Source organism: Uranotaenia lowii, chromosome 3 (assembly GCF_029784155.1).
Source record: "Uranotaenia lowii strain MFRU-FL chromosome 3, ASM2978415v1, whole genome shotgun sequence".
NCBI classification, from domain to species: domain Eukaryota; kingdom Metazoa; phylum Arthropoda; class Insecta; order Diptera; family Culicidae; genus Uranotaenia; species Uranotaenia lowii.
The window spans coordinates 200,195,975-200,216,663 of NC_073693.1; the positions used below are offsets into that span (position 1 = coordinate 200,195,975).

Below are 20,689 nucleotides of genomic sequence, written 5' to 3' on the forward strand. Positions count from 1 at the left end.
AGTTTAATACAATCTTTTCATCTGGTATATTTGTTTGAATAATTTTGTTGTTCCTGTGTTATACCTTCATAAATGTTTGCTGGGCCATTTTTAAGTGTTTAATCCTACTCTTCTGTAAATTCGGTCGTGTAGAACGAGTCAAAATAACAACTTATAAAGCGACAAAATGATGTTATTGACTGTTTCCAAATAAGTTTTATTGATTTTTACGAATGTATAGTTTTATCATTGAAAAACCGAAAATTGTCCGTTGAATTCAACAATTTAACCTTACTTTGTGGATAAAAAAGGACAGTTAGCCGGTTAGGGTCATATAGACCCGCATTACTATTTTAGCAGTATCTTCAAAACTACTGAACCGATTTCCTTAAATTATAGCATTTTGGAATTGTTTTCCCTATATATATATATTTACGAAGAAAAAAATTCATTATAATCTTTATGGCGTCTGAAAATTGAGCCGAAAAACAAAGGGGCCGGAAAAGATGGCGTTTTTGAACAATGATCGTGTCAACCATCCCGATTCGAATAATGAAATTTCAAAATCATTGATTTTTTTTAATGAACTTCACAAATAACCAGTTGTGGTTTGTAAAACCAAGTACTTTTATTGTTTCAATATGTGCTACATATGTAAATTGATATCAGTCAAAAGTTTTTTAAATAGACTTCCACAAAATGAGTTGTCTTTGATGCAAAACACCCATTTTTCAAGGACTTAAGAGCATAAAAACTAAAACCCAAATTTTCAAGAAGCAGATAGCAGACATCTGAACGATTTTAAAATGGATAAATTTATGAAAATCGCTTCAATAGTTCTGATTTTATAACCAAAACAATAATCCGGGTCTATATGACCCTAACCGGCTTATTGTCCTTTTTTGCTGGATGATTCTGGTAACCATATTCAAAAATCTAAAAGTGAGAAATTGCAGATTTCCTCATTTCAGGAAAATTCATAAAATTTCATTTTTTCTTAGATTGAGCGTGGATAAGATACAATTCGGGTCATATAGACCCTAACCGCAGAAGAAGGTTAAAGGAGTGAATTCTACAAGAATTTATTGACCCAAAAGTACAGTATTGAGTTGTGTCACTGATAATTTTCACTAATAAAGCCGCATTTAAATTCCAGTGAACATCTCTTTGTGAAGGAATGCGAAAGTTCATGCATATACATAATCTTAAAAGAAAATCAATTAATGGTACACTAAGCATTCCAGAGTGCTCGGCTTTATCCGGCCCTGTCCGGATTTTCGAAGAAAAAAAAAATAAACAATCCAATCTAAAAGTTAAATTCACAGCTCAAACTAATTTAGCATAGTTTATGATTTTTGCGCCAAGAACAAATATTTTTAAGCTTATTTTATTCAAATGAACTTCTAACCATTGTTTGGAATTGTAAAATGAGATTTCAACGGCGACGAAAGAAATTTTACATGTGTTTAACTTTTAACTTTTCTTTTAATTTTTTTAACCTGGTTTTCGACCGGATATTGCTCGGTTTTTGAGTTGAAATTTTTAAGAAAAAAAAATCTGGAAAAGATATGTTACACCACGCCTCACAATCGAAAAAAACTGTATTTAAGAAAAACCACTGAATCAAATTTGGCGGGTTTTTATCTTCGATGTGTGGCCGCATTTTACTAAGGAGTGTATTTGAAAAAAAATGCAACACTTTGTGAATAATTTTTGAATTCATGAATTGAAAATGATGAAATTTTCAATTGAAGCTACCGAGCAATGTAATGTTCACATGTGAAAATTTTCGTGACGTTGTGTCAGGAGGTTTTTGAGATTGCGTCCAATTAAGAAGATCTTAAAGTTTAATTTTTGGGCGCCACGTGCACCTTCTATCATGCATACTATGAACCACATTTTTTCCAAATCGAGGCTTTTTATTACTTTTTTTTCCTAAAGCTTGACTACTCAAAACTTTTTGACAACATATTTGACTTTTAATCACCCCACCTCTGTTTTAGAGTAATTGCTCCATTCTAGATCCAACCAAAACGTAGTATCAACTTTGTAGGGTTATGGAAGTGTTATTCAGGGAAAAAGTTGCATTTGGAGGCAACCTTCTTTGTATATTTAGTCATTCATTGTGTCAATAGTTATGTGACAGATACTGATTTGCAGCTTTCATAGATCGTCAGCCAGTCAGTGCTAGACATAAAATTTTGCATTTTTCTCTTTGTTTATCTCCGGAATATCCAGGCAAAACTTTTCAACAAAAAAATTTTGGCTGAAAATCTGCCAGTTGCCCGCTAAAGAGTTCGTTTTGCTGTCTTTTGCGTGATTTTTCAAAATATCTCCCAGCTAGCGGTTGCAATATTTTGCGCACGATTTGACCACCATATTATATTTATTTTTACGCTAGGCAGCTTTTTTTCTTGCAGAAATGAATTCAGGCGTGTTTATTAGTCAGCTCGATGAGCTAGTGAAAAAAATTTTTTTTTGTCACTTCCCTAATCGAATCTCTAATATACCCTAACTTCATGAAATCAATCATCTTCACTTCATGCGTAGTGAAAATTAAAATGAATTAGCAAACTTTCAAATTCTCTAGGACTCCTTAAACGATTTACCATATGAACTTTAGTCGAATAGTTGATTTCCAGCTGATTTTGAGTCTCCCACTGAGAATATCCTGAATTTTTCGTGCTTCTGCCTAAAATAATTATTAAATGACCTTCTGTTTTGGACAATATCTCAAAAATCGCTTGACAGAATGTTTGCGCATGTAAACATTATACTAGTACGCATGAAAACTACACTACACTCGAAACAAGATAAATTCCAGCTCTGATCCCACAAATAATTTACTAAACATTCACTAAACACTGATAATTTTTGAGAAGATTGCTAGGAAGTACCTACCTAGATATAGTAAATATTGAAAACAATATTTACAGTTAGTTTATGAAGAAATCTGAAATATATCATTTTTCAAAAGCCAATATTCTTTAAATCATGTGAGACAATGTTGAAAAGTCAATAACTTACACAGTTATTTAAACTGATAACTTTTATCTAGCCGCCTTTCGGTGAGAGATCTCACTCGGAAGCATTTTGCCGCAATTAGACACCTCCTTTTACGAGCATCACCGTGTAAGCCTTCTGAAACCTGTATACATACAATAGTTGATCATGTCAAATGATCATCCCAGAGACGATCTGTCAACATCTACGACGGGCACGTGTTTTTTCGTTTCTCAGCCGTTCATAATCTGTCATCTTTGTTCGTTCTGTTGCCCGGCTAGCGTTTTTGTTGGCACATTATGGGAACATCAAATTTCAAATCGCTCGTGGCTTTTCGCTCGATTGTAACCGCAACTTTACAACTTTTCACCGTGTTTTGTTTTTGCTTTGGCAATTACAACGATCCCTCAGAACTGGGGTTCAAGTTTCCAATGGGACGAATCCTTTTGAACTGATTTATCATTTATATTCTATGTTTAAAAAAACCTAACAAAACTTCATTGGGGAAGATACCTGGAGATTAATTTGGGATGCTGTAGAAATTTCATTCGTCCTTCGAACAGCTATTGAGTGACATTTTATCCCAATTTGTAAAAAACATGAGCGCCCCATTTGTAATGTGCGGCTAATCGCTTATAGCTGGCTTGCAGCAGTGAAGTGATTGACACGAAAGGTAAAACTTGCAAAATGGAATCGTATTTCTACGGCCTTCTCGCTTTTTAGTTTTGCTCAAGAAAAGGAGACTTATAAAAACGTGCGTCAATTGGGAATCTTCCCACAAATTAAAACGTTTCGGACATCATTACAAGTTCTAATAAATGTATGTTAAGCTATCAAGTGTTGGAAATTCAAAACAGTATCCTTAACCCACCAAAGCCGTTCGGGTCAATATGACCCGAAGCGCACATTTCAAACATCTTAATCATCATTCCAATATACTGATGAACTGGTAGTTTTGACAGACCAAGTATGTTCTATGAAAATAATGATCAAATTAACGCCAAAAAACTAAAATTTGAGTTTTTAAAATCGGTTCATTGAGAAATGAAATACAGCTAAGCAAAGCAAAAACTGGATGTCGTTTTTTTAAAGTAAGACTTTTTTCTACCGGAAGATCTGTCATAGCGGTAAAAACTTTCATTGGACCCCAACATATTTATACATTGTCGGATAGATGGATTCTTGACAATTTCAAACATCAATGAAATAATTAAATACAGAAAAGCTGTCAGAAGTTATGAGTATTTTAAAAATAAAATTGATTTTTCGGACTTTTAACTTTCTGTACCAGTTTCTGAAATCCTGGTAATACATATCGACTTTATTTTGAAATGATGAGTAATAAGAATAAATTACCTACACAATGAATATAATATCATCAAAATCGGTTAACATTTACAGCCAGGAGAACGACATCAAATTACAACGCATATTTCCAGGAAACGGATATTTAGCGAACGGCTTTGGGAGGTTAAACATTACAGTTGTTCGGATATGTAATAAGCACAATTTTTTCAATTTAGAATCGTGAACGCAATATTAAATTACTGTAATGAAAACATACCTTCAACTGGAGTAGCTTGCAACAATTTTCAACAACTCTAAGCATTAAAATCAAAGGTTGTTGCAACAGCCAGTAGATTCAGATTTCAGATTTCAGATTTCGAATGATATTTTTAACGACTGTTACTTGAATTTCGAGATGTATTTTTCGGCTTTTAAATAGTGAAAACGACTATTTATTTAACGTTCCAACGTTTCAATCCATATAGGATCGTCATCAGGGACTGCAAAGTTTATTGTGTGTGAACTTAATTATCAAAAAATTCTTCACAAGATTATCTGATTCTTACCTAAAATGTGTCGTATTTCTTGTCAGGTTTGATTCGGCTGATCAGATAAAGCTATCATTTGTTCTGTTAGAATAATTTTTGTGATTAATTTCCGATTCTAGTGTTATGTAGTGTTATCTGACTTACTGTGTGAAAATTCGTACTTCCTCCTATATTTGGATTAAATTTTCACTGCTTCGATTTTTCACAGTCACCACTTTCCACTGTTTGTTTTACTTTGATCTGGTTCAGCTAGTGTATGCTATTGTTTACAGGTTGTTGTTGGATTCGTGTTTCTGTGTTGGTGTTTTTATGTTTTGAGTTTATTTTTCTTTTTTTGTGTGTTGAAGTGTTTTAAAAATGTTTGCGTATGTTGAATGTATGTTTTTGGTATCTTTTTTTAGGTTTATCACGTGCTTTGTTGTTTTTATATGGCAGCTCTCCAGGATCAGCAATTTGTTCTCGTTGTCACACCTGTCGATGATATCCGCTTTATCTATGTCGAACAGGTTATCCATAGCTATTTCGTGCTCCAATAATGCTGTCTGTTGGCGAAGTTGTGGTATTGCGTAGTCCTGTTTTGTGTATCCGATGTTCCATAGGCGCTTGAGTTCGTTAGTTTGAGTCCTGTGTTGTGAGATTCGTTGTTTTAATTTTCTCGTAGTACATCCTATGTAGCATGCTTCGCAGTTTTCTGCTTCTTGTGTTTCATCTGTTTTCCAATGTCCTTTGCATGTTATTTTGTATATGACGTTGGTTTGTTCATCGTGCGGCGTTTTGTCTTTTATGATCGGAAAAAGACACCCAATTGTTTTTACTTGTTTACTTGCTGTTCGTATATCAGCATATTCCGAACGCAATGTTTTGGTTATGTTGGCGGTAATAGACCATCTATATTTGTGAGCGAACGTGTAATTTTGTTATCTTCCGCTACCATAGCTGTTTGGGAGTTATCCTTTTCATTGAGACGGTTTATGATCCCATTAATCAGTCCAATCGGATAATCGTTCAACCTCAGGTTTGTTCGAATGATTTGGATGTTTTCGTTCTTGCTTGTTCGAGATGAAAAGAGTGAAACACGTTTAGCAAAATTGGTTGCAACGTTAAGCTTCTGATGAAGTGGATGGAAGGAACAGAAGTTTAAAAATCTACCGATCGGTTTCATGTACCAGTCGGTGGTGATTTTTCCATCTTCGCATCTGTGTAACATCATGTCCAAAAAAAGTCGTTTTCACTATTTAAAAAGACTGAAAGCCGAAAAATACATCTCGAGATTTCAGATTTCAGATTTCAGATTCAGATTTCAGATTCAGATTTCAGATTCAGATTTCAGATTCAGATTTCAGATTCAGATTTCAGATTCAGATTTCAGATTCAGATTTCAGATTCAGATTTCAGATTCAGATTTCAGATTCAGATTTCAGATTCAGATTTCAGATTCAGATTTCAGATTCAGATTTCAGATTCAGATTTCAGATTCAGATTTCAGATTCAGATTTCAGATTCAGATTTCAGATTCAAATTTCAAATTTCAGATTTTAGATTCAGATTCAGATTTCAGATTCAAATTTCAGATTCAGATTTCAGATTCAGATTTCAGATTCAGATTTCAGATTCAGATTTCAGATTTCAGATTTCAGATTTCAGATTTCAGATTTCAGATTTCAGATTTCAGATTTCAGATTTCAGATTCAGATTTCAGATTTCAGATTCAGATTCAGATTTCAGATTCAGATTTCAGATTCAGATTTCAGATTCAGATTTCAGATTCAGATTTCAGATTCAGATTTCAGATTCAGATTTCAGATTCAGATTTCAGATTCAGATTTCAGATTCAGATTTCAGATTCAGATTTCAGATTCAGATTTCAGATTCAGATTTCAGATTCAGATTTCAGATTCAGATTTCAGATTCAGATTTCAGATTCAGATTTCAGATTCAGATTTCAGATTCAGATTTCAGATTCAAATTTCAGCTTCAGATTTCAGATTCAGATTTCAGATTCAGATTTCAGATTCAGATTTCAGATTCAGATTTCAGATTCAGATTTCAGATTCAGATTTCAGATTCAGATTTCAGATTCAGATTTCAGATTCAGATTTCAGATTCAGATTTCAGATTCAGATTTCAGATTCAGATTTCAGATTCAGATTTCAGATTCAGATTTCAGATTCAGATTTCAGATTCAGATTTCAGATTCAGATTTCAGATTCAGATTTCAGATTCAGATTTCAGATTCAGATTTCAGATTCAGATTTCAGATTCAGATTTCAGATTCAGATTTCAGATTCAGATTTCAGATTCAGATTTCAGATTCAGATTTCAGATTCAGATTTCAGATTCAGATTTCAGATTCAGATTTCAGATTCAGATTTCAGATTCAGATTTCAGATTCAGATTTCAGATTCAGATTTCAGATTCAGATTTCAGATTCAGATTTCAGATTCAGATTTCAGATTCAGATTTCAGATTCAGATTTCAGATTCAGATTTCAGATTCAGATTTCAGATTCAGATTTCAGATTCAGATTTCAGATTCAGATTTCAGATTCAGATTTCAGATTCAAATTTCAGCTTCAGATTTCAGATTCAGATTTCAGATTCAGATTTCAGATTCAGATTTCAGATTCAGATTTCAGATTCAGATTTCAGATTCAGATTTCAGATTCAGATTTCAGATTCAGATTTCAGATTCAGATTTCAGATTCAGATTTCAGATTCAGATTTCAGATTCAGATTTCAGATTCAGATTTCAGATTCAGATTTCAGATTCAGATTTCAGATTCAGATTTCAGATTCAGATTTCAGATTCAGATTTTAGATTCAGATTTCAGATTCAGATTTCAGATTCAGATTTCAGATTCAGATTTCAGACTCAGATTTCAGATTCAAATTTCAGATTCAGATTTCAGATCCAGATTTCAGATTCCAGATTCAGATAGAGGTTGGTTTCATGTTCCAATTTAAATTTTCAGTTGAATTTGACAGTTTCAAGGTGACCGTCGTTTTTTGTTTTAGGTATTACGCATTTCTGGTTTTAATCCTAGTTCCTGTTCCTGTTTTCCTAGTTCCTGTTAAAGTTTTAAATTTCATTTGCCTACGTTTTCTTTTTGTGTTGGTTTCTATATATCCTGATAGTATTTTTAAAAACTTTTCATTCTCATATTTTCATGTTGAAATGGGGAATTTACTTTGTTTTGATTTTTTTTTTTGAGTTTCCTAAAAATTGTAGGCTAGCCTCATTTCTTTTAAATGAGTGTTTTATGTCTTCTTCTGTAATGTTTTGTTTGACAATTTTATAATTGTCAAACTTAGCAGAGGTTGCAGTAATTTGAATTGAGGTGCTTCGATTTTTCAAATTAAGCCAAAGCTTAAAATAATTTACAATGTGCTCGAGATTCGAGATACCCTTCATATGGTAGAAAATTGGAAGGAATAATCTAATCGTAACGTATTCGTCGGGCCACTTCAGGTGGCATTATATTTAAATTTTATGTTTACTAAACACATCGCTTTGTCATTGTTTGTTTTTTATATAGGTGCCTAAAGATGTTTTTCTGGGATTAAAATGTTGATTGCGATGTTTTATAGAAGGCACTACAATTTTAATTTATTCATCGGGATCTTTTTTGTATTCACACAAATTCTGCGCGGTACTACGTCACACTCCCTTGCTTGTGATTGATGCAAACAATTTAATTATTTGGCAATCGATTTTGACCTCTCACAACAAATTGATATCGATCCAATATTGGCACTCTTGAGGGAAACCAATTCTACCGATAAGCATCACTAACAGTTCTCAGGGCTTAACGTACTCTTTAGTAATTGTTTGTATCGAATACGTCTTACTTACTCCCACTTAGAGGAGAAAATGACCATGGCCAGAATGACTGAATGCAAACAATATCAGCTCCTCTTACTTAAGTCTCAAGTTAGTCCGCGATGGGGATGATGCACCACATTTTTATTACTCTCGAGGTTCTACTCGGCACATTTAGGAATGTTCCAATTGGAAAAAGAGCATCAGTGACGACTGGCTGTAAGTGCTTCTACTCTTGTTGTAATGGAGAAAGGAAATTGTCAATTGGGCACCGTACCTACCTAGAATATTTTGAACGGCAGGTTCGGCATGTGTCCGGCACTTAGAAAACAGTAGCAGTGTCGATTTGATGAGCTGTTATTCTATCTATTGTCCACAGTGTAGTTTGTGAAGTGACGGAATATTGTGTAATTATCGAAAGATAACAGGGGCTTGAAGTGTTCGAAGGAAAAAAAACTTCCATTGCCTGTATAATTCTAGGCTGAATGAAGACGCGTGGGTGTTTTAATCTATCGTGGCGAAATAGAGAAAAGTTGTGAAGAGATGATAAAAAAGTAATTTTCACCAAAGGAAGAGCACCCTGCGCTGTGATTCGTAATGGACCATTTAAGTGACGTTGTCATCGTCCGGTGCGTAGTGTTGTTTGTTGAGGAGCGGTGAGTGAGCAATCCACGATCAAGCACAGTCTGTGATTGTCGAGAGCATAATAATGTCGACGTATTTGAAGAACAAATTGCTGCGGCGACATGGCGGGATGGATTTCCCAGCAACAACTGCAACGGGTCGGCAGCAGCGAAGTCGATCCCTGGACGTTGAGGCGCTGCAGCGGTCCGGGGTGCACGTCATCGCGCAAGTAATTGTTGAAAGATTTACTTTATTTATCGTCTTACATCGTCACTTTAATAGAAAAATTGGCATCTATGGAAATTATTCACATTATAGAGGAGACTTTCCCATATCCAATGCACTATTCAGGATCGGGGGATCTAGAACCACAGAGAACATAGGTCGGGCTGTATCTAAAATTTTGTGTAAAAATGCCAACCGTTATTTTAAAGAAAAAAATTACTCAGCATACAGCCACTAGATGTCGTTAAAAACAAACTTAACGAAGATTTGTTTATTTTCGTTAAATAAGCCCGCTAAGGTAAAAATCACTTACAACCTGTCAGAACGTTTTTGAATGGATATTTGGTATTTTACATCCATCGCATGAACTTATCAAATTATATAAAATAATAAAAACCCGATTTAATACACTTGACAGTAGATTGTAGCCTTTCTTATAGTCTGTAAATTATATTTGGATACACATGACACAAAAGAATAAATAAATGATAGATTTATAAATTCTGACTCATGATTAAAGTATTTCGAACGTAGTAAATCCTAAATGAATTTAAGAAATTAAGATTCAAAATTGTTTATAGGATAAAAGTATTCTGAAATAATTATAATTTTTTCATAAATAACATAATTGTAAACTTATTAGAAATTTTTGAATGTTTGAATTCTGGAATATCTTGTATGATCCCGTTTCTTATGATCTTATATCTATAAAATAGGAGAGGTCTAAAAAAGAAGAATACAATTTTTAAAAAAGATGCCTAACCACATGTTTCAAATAATTCAACCTCTCAAGTAAAGAAAGCGAATATGTAAATTGAAAAAATAATTGAGTAATATTACAACTGTTAGACTAAAATACGATGCTTCAACGTATCGAATTAACTATAGATATTAAACATTTTGACAACTTTAAAATGTCAATATTTTCAATTTTGTCGTATCGTCAATTATGTCAATTTTATCATTTTTGTCAATTTTCTGTTAATTTTGTCAGTTTTGTAAATTTTGTAAATTTTGTCAATTTTGATAGTTTTGTCAATTTTGTAAATGAATTCAATTTAGGCTATTTTGTCAATTTTGTCTAGGTTGTCAATTTAGTCAGTTAGGCAATTTTATCAATTGTCTAAATTTGGACAATTTGTCAATTTTGTCAATTTTGCAACTTTGTCAACATAGATTTTTTTCATTTTTGTCGTATAGTTAATTGTTTGTCAATTGTTTTCAATTTTGTAAATTTGGCCGAAATAGTCGATTTGGTGTTTTCAGTTAATTTTGTCAGTTTTGTCAACTTTTTTCAATATTATTCAATTTTGACTTTTTTTTTCAATTTGGACATTTTTGTCAGTTTTATTAGATTAAGTCAATATTGTTAGTATTGGCATTTTATCGATTTTGTCAGTATTAAACTTTATAAGAAATACTATCAAATGAAAGTTATAAAATTATACACAAATAGATTCATAAGAGTAACGATGATGAAATCACACAATCGATTTGAAAAACAATTATATGTCAGTTAATTCATAGGAAAAGAACATTTAGAACGGCAATTGGAATTGAATGATGCAAAAACTTATACTTGACAATATTCGAAATATTTATTTTTGATTTTTTTTCTTTAACTTATCAGGATGCAGGCGACTACTAGATGAGTTGATCCCAGCATCACATTATTTTTTCCAATAAGGTTCTATTTTCTCTTCCCAGCATAAGAGCAGCAGTGGTATCGATTTTTCAAAAGGGTGTGCGGCCAAATGTTAACAAATCGAATTGTTAGCTGGGTGAAAAAGTACCGTTTGAAGACCTACATTTTAAACCTCATTACTTTCAACGCGATTTTCTCGGAACAGCTTTCGCCCTTTACTAAAATAAATCAACATAGAAAGCAAAGAGACAGGAGTTTATCCAGAATGCCTCAAAACTGCAAGAGTAATCCCTATTTTCAAGTCTGGTGATCAACTCGATGTAAATAATTATCGACATATTTCAACCTTAAGCGTTTTCAGCAAAATTTTCGAGAAGCTTTTGATAAGCAGAATGAATAGCTTTTTAAATGAAAACAACGTTTTTTACCGTTTACAATATGGTTTCAAATCAGGATCCAGTACGCTTACAGCAATCTGCGAGCTGATGGATTCTGTCATTTTTGAAATAGACACGAAAAAAATTTTAGGCGGTCTTTTTCTTGACCTTAAAAAAGCCTTTGACACTTTAAACCACGAAATATTGTTGAACAAACTTGAGTGCTATGGCATGAGAGGCTTATTCAACGACTTAATACGCAGCTATTTGTCAAATAGAAAGCAATTTGTCTGCTTAGGAGAAGAAAAGAGCTCCCTAAAAAAGCTGGAGGTTGGTGTTCCGCAAGGCAGCAATATCGGACCCTTACTCTTTCTACTTTACATAAACGATCTCAGTAAGTTGCCGTTACACGGTACACCCCGCCTGTTTGCAGATGATACAGCTCTCTTTTATCCCGCAAACTGTTCCAATATAATTATCAACCATATGGAAGAAGATTTAAGAGTTCTTAATAGTTATTTTTCCGCGAACCTCCTGACCTTGAATCTTGCTAAAACAAAGTACATGATTTTTCACTCTCCCCGGAAAAAAATCGAAGCACACAACGATCCTAAACTATCTACTACAAAAATAGAAAAGGTAACACACTTCAAGTACTTGGGAATAACTCTAGACGAAACTTTTTCCTGGCGCTTCCACATTGATCAATTGCAAAAACAAATATCATCTTTTAGCGGTATTTTATGGAGAGTAAAAGCATTTGTTCCACTTCATGTTTTACTGAAATTCTATTTTGCCTTCATACACTCCCGTCTATATTATTTGATAGCGGTTTGGGGTAGACCACCATTGTCCCTCCTCTCCCGTTTACAAACCCTCCAGAATCGTTGCATTAAAACAATCTATAATCTTCCCCGTCTTTACCCAACCAATTTACTTTATTCCTATAGATCTAATAATATATTACCTCTCTCTAAACTGTGCGATTTGCAAACCGTAGTTTACGTATTCGATAATCTGCACTCGTCTAACCATAACCAAAACTTGATATTTAATGCGGGCCGGAGAGTTCATAATACCCGTCAATCTCACCATCTTATGCGCAGCACAGCCTCTACCTGTCTTAGTCAACGTCGAATTTCTTTCATTGGTCCTACGAAGTTCAACAGCCTTCCAGAAGATATAAAAAACAGCTCTAGTAGAAACATTTTTAAGATCAAACTAATACAATACTTCAAAGTAAACCTAAACCAATAACCAACCACTAATTTAGCATTTTTTTTATTTTTTTTTGATAATTTTCTTAGCAGTAAATTTAGTTCTAACTATTTAGTATTAGTTTTTTATTATCAATTCTTATAAATAAATAATTAATTTGTTAATCATTAAAATGGATCTCTTCAAAGGAATATTCTTCAACTGAGATTCATTGAGTAAAATTCTCTTTTGTTTTTTCATACTTCCTCGTAGTAAATAAAATTTTTTACGTTCTCAGCATGATTGAAGTTTGTCCGCGTTTGAGTTTTTAATGTTATTTTCTTGTTTGCTGCCAGACATGCTGAGAACAGTTAGCGTCCATTACCAGGGGGCTCAAATGAGCTTTTTGGTATGGGGGAGTGTGGCGGGCAGCTAAGAAAAAAAAAAGTTTTTAGCCTACATTTAAAAGGCATTCTTTCTGGTATACATTTAAGGGGCAATTGGGGTGAGCTAGTAACCAAAAAAATTTTTGTTTGGCTTGCTAAAATAGTAATCCGTGATTCAAACAGCAATTTCACTGTTATCGAGCGCACGCATAATATTTTAATGCATTTTGATGATATAATTGATTTACATTTTCGTCATTTTTGTCATTTCTGTCATTTTTATCATTTTTGTAATTTTTTTCAATTTTGTTATTTTTTGTTTTGTTTTGCCAATTTTGTATAATCAATTTTTTCAATTTTCTGTTTCATCAATTTTGACAATATGTTTTATCAATTTTGTCAATTTTGTTTATTCCATTTTGTCAATTTTGTCAATTTTGTTTATTCAATTTTGTAAATATGGCCAAAATGGCCAATTTGGACAGTTTTTTTTTTCTGTTTCATCAATGTGATCTTATTGACAAAATTGAAGTAAATTGACAAAGTTGACAAAATTGAAAAATTGGCGTAATTGAAAACATTTAGATAACTGAAAAAAATACAAAATTGACAGACCATATAGGTCAAATTTATGAAACAGAAAAATTCTGTCCAAATTGATCATTTTGGCCACATTGACAAAATTGACAAAATTGAATAAACAAAATTGACAAAATTAATAAATTATATTGTCAAAATTCATGTAACAGAAAATTTAAAAAATTGATTATACAAAATTGGCAAAAAATCACAAAATTGACAAAATTCAGTCTCGTTTGAACTACGGTACGTTGCACATCGTGTGTGTGAGCTGAATCGAAATCTAATTTATTTTTCTTCTCTCCTTCCACACGCTATTGTCGAGCGGTGCAATGACCCACAACGATACACCAAGGTCATCGAAAAATGAAGTTCGAGTGCGGAAATATCACGAAAATTATGCTGGGCCATATCTCGTTATGGCTGAAACAAATGTCGGAAATATATCTGCTGCGAAGATTGCTAAAAGTCTGGTGAAGAAATTTGGTGACGATTTTATACGTGCTATGCCGGTTTCTAAAACCAAAATGAAAATTTTGATGCGATCGAGGGATGCTGCTAATGAAATAGCAGGCATCGGTACCTCAAATGAAGTGCGTTTTTTTATCCCCCAACGGCTGGTGGAGTGCCTTGGGGTAGCCTATATTGAGCCGGATATTTGTGATGAAGAATTGAAGTTTGCTAATGCGTACGATAAACGCAAGTCGAATCAAGTTGATAACCCGGAGATAGTTCATGCTCGTCGTGTGCTTAGAAAATTAGCTGATGATAAAGAGGAAGCCCTGTTTACGGTGATTTTTACTTTCGCTGGGCAGAGTTTACCTACTCACATCGAGTTGAATAGAGTGCTTTATTCTGTTAAGCAGTACATTTATCCTGTCCGCCAGTGTGGTAACTGCTGGCGCTTGGGACATGATAAAAAAGGATGCAAGAGTGCTAAACGCTGTAACCAATGCTTGGAGCAAGTGGGCGGCGAAGATCATGCATGTGAAAATAGTGAGCCCCAGTGCGTTAACTGTTTGGGCTCCCATCGGGCCAATGATCACAAGCTTTGTCCGAAAATAATTCAAAAAAAGAAAACCGATAAAGAGCGGCGCGACACTTTTTCACAAGGACGTGTCGATTGGTTTTGTGGAACAACTTCAAATGAATCATCAAACTCACTAACTATCATCTCCCAACCAACAACAAAATCCACCGTGGCAGTTGCTTGCCAAACAAGTAATGTTGACAAGAATGGGTCTAATCCTTCCAGCAAACGTCGTCATAATGTCGATTCGGACGATGAGCTTCCCCAACTTGAAGTTAACATTTCTGACGGGGTTTGCGATTCGATCCGATCGACGATTGAATCTACTGAGGTCATCGATATCGTTGCAGAGGCTCTGGAAGTTCCTGAGGAAGATGTTGAAACTCGACAAAAAATTCAACAAATGGTTTTGGAGAGAATTTCGGATGTTGTAAGTGATAAAATGAAAGGATATTTTGCTAATCTCAGATTATGAAAAACACCACACCGAGCACTTTAACAGCCACCGTTCCTCTGCAATGTCTACAATGGAATTGTAGAGGGATAAATAGTAAACGCTCATCTTTAATCCAGCTCATAAATACACACAATATCAATATTTCGCTTTTGAGTGAAACACATCTCGACAATCACACAAACTTTAGTCTACCGCAGCACACCATTTTTCGTAAAGATCACAGACGAAACTCGATGGGCGTAGCCATCGCGATTCGTTCAGAACTGAATCCCGTAGCATTTCCTATTGCACTGTCAGCGGATATTCAAGCCGTTGCCTGCCAGATCAAATACATCTCCGGGTTGATCACTATTGTATCTGTGTACATACACCCGCAAGCCAACATATCGCAGACTCAGTTTGATAATTTTTTATCAACCGTTCCGAAACCGTGCATCATTGGAGGAGACTTTAACGCAAAACATCACCTATGGGGAAGCGATCATGGAAACACACGTGGAGACCGTCTTCATCAAGCCATCGAAACATCTCATCTCGTCATTCTCAACAATGGTCAGCCAACTAGGTTTGATGTAAACCGGTCGTGGGGCGCAATTGATATCACGCTGGTTTCTTCGAGCCTTAGTTTGTGCTTCGACTGGGAGGTTTTGGATTCACCAAATGGAAGCGATCATTTTCCGATAGTTTTTCATTCGAGTACTACATGCGCGATGAAATTCTACTCTGGAATCAATGTTCGGAAAATCGACTGGGAACGTTTTACCGGAAGCCTCGAGGAATCATTCGTCGAAAATGGAGAACCGGATAGCTTTGATGTCTTCTTTGAGCTGATTTGGCAAGCACTGCGCAGATCCTGTCCATCAGTAAACTCGAACCACACTCGCCGAATACCGCAACCCTATTGGGACGAAGAGCTAACAGAAGCGAAGAAAGCCACCAGAGTTGCTTTCCGCGCTTGGAAACGAGAGCTGTCAACCGAAGCTTACGAAGGGTACGCTAATACAGAACGAAGGTTCAGAAATTTGGTACGCGAGAAGAAGAGGAAAAGTTGGCAACATTTTTGTGATAGTTGTGATAGTTCTACGTCCCTCACAACCTTATGGAGGATGGCTAGAAGATTCAAAGGGCGCGGAGAGCCATCAAAAAACCTTAGAATTTCGGACAATTTGGCCAACGATGTTTTGGACAAGTTGGCTCCCTCATCTGCCAAAAATCCACCCCCGGCTTTTCTACAATGTTCGTGTTGCCCTCAAACTGGTTTACCATTCTCAGTATCGGATATTCAAGCAGTTTTAAAAATCGGTAAAGATTCGGCTCCTGGTTTGGATGGTGTTCCATATTCCGTCATAAATCATCTCCCATGGGCGGCGCTTAGTCAGTTGCGAAAAATCTATTGCCAAATTTTTGCTTCAGGAAGAATTCCGGAAAGCTGGAAAACCTTTAAAATTGTACCGATTCCTAAAAGTGGTCATGATCCGATTTCTCCTTCTGCTGTTCGCCCAATCGCGTTAGCTTCATGTTTTCGCAAAGTGTATGAACTCATAATCAAAGATCGACTAGAACATTTCATCGAAAACAACAACTTATTCCCTTCAGCTATCAACGGTTTTAGGAAAGGACGAGGAACAATGGATGCGTTGTTTCCCCTGATTAATGAAGCTTCTTTAGCTTTGAAAAGAAGAGAGCATGTGGTGATATGTAGCCTCGATATCAAAGCCGCCTACGACAACGTGGAAATTAATGTTCTGGTCCGCGAATTACGCTCATTAACAGTCCCTGAATGCCTAGTAAGAAGTATCTTCCATCTTTTTGAAGAAAGGAATTTGTGCATTTCAAATGGATTAGATTCAATATCTAGGACAACGTGGAAAGGCCTTCCTCAGGGATCTCCACTAAGTCCGTTATGCTTTAATGTTGTGATCAGTGGATTGATCAACAGTGTCCCTCCTGATGTGATAACCGTAAATTACGCCGATGACACAACAATTGCTGTAAGAGGAACCTCGCTGGAGCATAGTTGCGAATCTCTCCAAAGGGCAGTGGATATAGTTGTGGAAAATATTTTCGACCTTGGGTTAGAACTTTCGCCCACGAAATGTAAGTGCCTTCTGATCTCGACACAACAATGCGATAATCCCCCAGAAATAAATATCGGCGGTTGCACTTTGGAATACGTCAGATCCCTGAGGTTACTCGGCATGTACCTCACACGAAATCTGTCGTGGTCGTGTCATATTAGAGAGGTACAAAAACGTACGGCTCCGTATCTTAACTTTCTACGAAGCATATCGGGCCAGTCATGGGGAGCACATCCAGCAGCAATGTTAGCTATTTTCAAGTCATGTGTGAGATCAATATTGGAATACGGTTCCATATTTATGACGGAGTTAACACAAAAAGAAGCCATCGTTTTGGATAGACTACAATGGGCAGGAATTCGAATCTGTTTGGGCTCCACAAAAACCACCCACACAGGTTCACTCGAAGTGATGGCTGGTATTATTCCGCTGCAACAAAGAAGAGAACTTGCTGTCATGCGTTTTGTAAATAAAAGAGCGTCACTTTCTTCTTGGCATGGTCAATACTCCAGACCGATCTTGGAAGGTGGCTTAGTGGCTACGGGAATACACCGCGCCATAAGAATGCTTAACGAATTTATTCCACTTGAACAGCCTCTAAATAATCTCCCATGCTACATGGTCAACCGTGAAGTTGTAAGAACAATAATATCCATTGATCTCACTGTTAAACGGTTATGTTCAGAACACCAGAACTCATCGGCAGCTGATTTGGTTTCAAACTATCTCTTGGAAGTGTATGCCAACGCGAAAATCTTGGCAACTGACGGGTCGAAAGATATACACGGCACAGGTTATGCTGTGGTAAATAGTTTTGGAGCGCCTGCAGAAGGGATCAAACTCGACAGTAAAGCATCAGTTTATATGGCAGAGCTTCTAGCAATCAGGCATGCTGCGAAAATGATCGTAAGCCTTCCTGTTGCTCAGTATATTATTCTAACCGATAGTTTGAGTTGTCTCACGAGCCTTCAAAAAATCAACATCAATCAAAAATATCCCGTTGCTTGGTACGATATAAAAGCTTCCATTCTTGAAGGACAAAGAATGGGGCACGAGATCCATCTGATATGGGTTCCGTCTCACAGAGGTATTCCAATGAACGAGTTGGCAGATCAAGAGGCGAAAAGTGCGTGCATCAATGGTGGTACAGCAGATTATATTTTAACATCATTCGACATCCAGTTTCCGATTCGGCGTACAACAGTGCACAAATGGCAAGCAAAGTGGAATGCAGGAACTAAAGGACGTTTCTGTCACAGCATCATCTCTAACGTTTCGCTCCAACCATGGTTTAGTAGCTTGGATCTCAACCGCAGACAAATTGTAATCCTTTCCAAATTAATATCAAATCATTCACGGCTCCCTGCTCATCTGACTAGAAATGGTATCCTATTGGACGCGACGTGCAGTTGTGGCGAATCCATCGCAGATCCTGATCACATTATCTTCGCATGCAGCAGATTTGAAAATCTTCGTAGACCTATTTGGCGAATTTTAATGAAAAAAGGAATTCCACCCGATATTCATTTGATACTAAAAAAGAAAGACATTGAATTATATAAAACGATAGCTAATTTTGTAATTGAATGTAAAATAGACATGTAAGTAGAAGAGTAATTAACACTTGGCCATAACATCTTATGTTATAGAGGTAAAGCCAATAAAAAAATTTAAAAAAAAAAAAAAAAAAATTGACAAAATTGATAAAAATGATTAAAATGACAGAAATGACAGAAAAGACGAAAATGCAAAATTTAAATCAATAATATCATCAAAATGTATTAAAATATTATATGTGCGCTCGATAACAGTGAAATTGCTGTTTGAATCAAGGATCACTTTTTTGCAAGCCAAAAAAAAATTTCTCGATTACTAGCTCAACCCAAAATTATTAGTTATTGATAAAAACTATAAAAGTTATTTAACGATTATCTGTGATGCTTTTTTCAGAAATTTGATAGAAAATTTATAACGTTGATAAATTGAGTTGTTTCACTCATAATACAGCTTGAGAAATATCCAAATTATATCCAAATTATATCTAAATAAGATTGAAAATTATGAAAATCTGGATAAAAATTCTAGAATGAAGCATGTAGTTTTGAAGATAGTTACTTAAAAGTATGTGAAATTGAACATTTTTCTGTGATTTCGATAACGTTGCTTAACATCTCAATGCAATGATCCAATACAGAACTTCAATTTAAAAAACGAGGTTCTCACCATTTGTTGGAAAAAAAAATCTGGGCTTTGAAGACAGGTTTTGATTATGGGAAAAAATCACAGAAAGTCAATTAGCGATTCAACGTCCAACGCTAAGAAGACGGCGATTGACTTTTGAAAAATTAAGAGAAAATAAAAATGATAAAGATTTAGTGATGTACTTTTTCAATATCAGATATTTTAAAAGTCGTTTTGAATTTCTGTTTTTAGACACGTGAATTCTGTTTATCTTGTCTTTTTCAGATTTGTTTTCGCCAAAAATTTGAAGTAAAAAGTCTCGTGAAGCTCTGCTAATTATTAAAAAAAATATTTTAAGTGTGGCCTGCCGCCAAGATATCAAATTTAAAATGGCCCGTTGGTTCAAAAGGTTGCTCACCCCTGCTCTAAAGCCTAGTCCACACTAGGAGACAGTTCGTCTCGAGACGGTCTCAGCGTCTCCCATTTTCTTCGGGAGACACTGAGACCGTCTCAGGTTTCCAACAACACCAGACAACAAAGTTCGTCTCATAACAAAAATCGCAGTTCATGTTGCCTTGTGTGGAATAAGCTTAACTTTGTCTGCATACTATAAACAAGAATCACCTGAAGACTGCGAATGGCCAGAGAAATCCTTATTAAATCAGTATTGCAATTAATAGAGTTTTTTGATAAGAAATTTCATATTCTTGTGAAGACATTGATCTGAGTTTTGGTAAATTGATGCCAAATTCTTACACAAACATCGTGTCGAATTGTAATTATCGATTTTTATTATTCTATATTTTTTAATGTGGCAACACTACTGATCTATTGTCAAACACCTACATAATAAATATTCGTGCATGTCCACGTTGATCGTCAAATCACTCACACTCTCTAAATCCACTGACGTATAACATTGATATGAGCAGCTCTGGTTTAGATTTGATTTTGTTCCTATTGTCTTACCACTAGACAAAAAATTACCCTGTCATCGTAAAACCGTTTTCTCAACAATCATCGCAAAATTCAATCGTCCAAATAGTATTTTCCGTATTTGTCACCAAGGTAGACTTTTATTAGTATACAACATTCTCACAACCGATTTACATATTCTATTATCTATTCTCTTTCGTTTCAGCGAGCGGCGGCACAGCATCAGCAGCAATTGGCAGCCCAAAGTAAGTGCCTCTTTACGATCATTATTTGTTTACATTAGCTGATGAAGATATTTGAAAGCTAATTAAACCGACGAAACAATCGCGATTCTCCAT

General features: G+C 35.2%; 1 protein-coding gene across 5 annotated transcripts in view; it reads left to right on the plus strand.

Annotated features, from left to right (window-relative positions):
- The window catches only part of LOC129754581 (uncharacterized), a 318,099-nt gene that overhangs the window by 137,297 nt on the left and 160,113 nt on the right, over nucleotides 1-20,689 (plus strand). For all 5 annotated transcript variants that reach the window (XM_055750722.1, XM_055750719.1, XM_055750723.1 and 2 more), the window contains one exon: nucleotides 20,557-20,596. In XM_055750722.1, coding sequence (XP_055606697.1) covers nucleotides 20,557-20,596 — 40 coding nt within the window. The remainder of the gene's footprint in view (nucleotides 1-20,556; nucleotides 20,597-20,689) is intronic.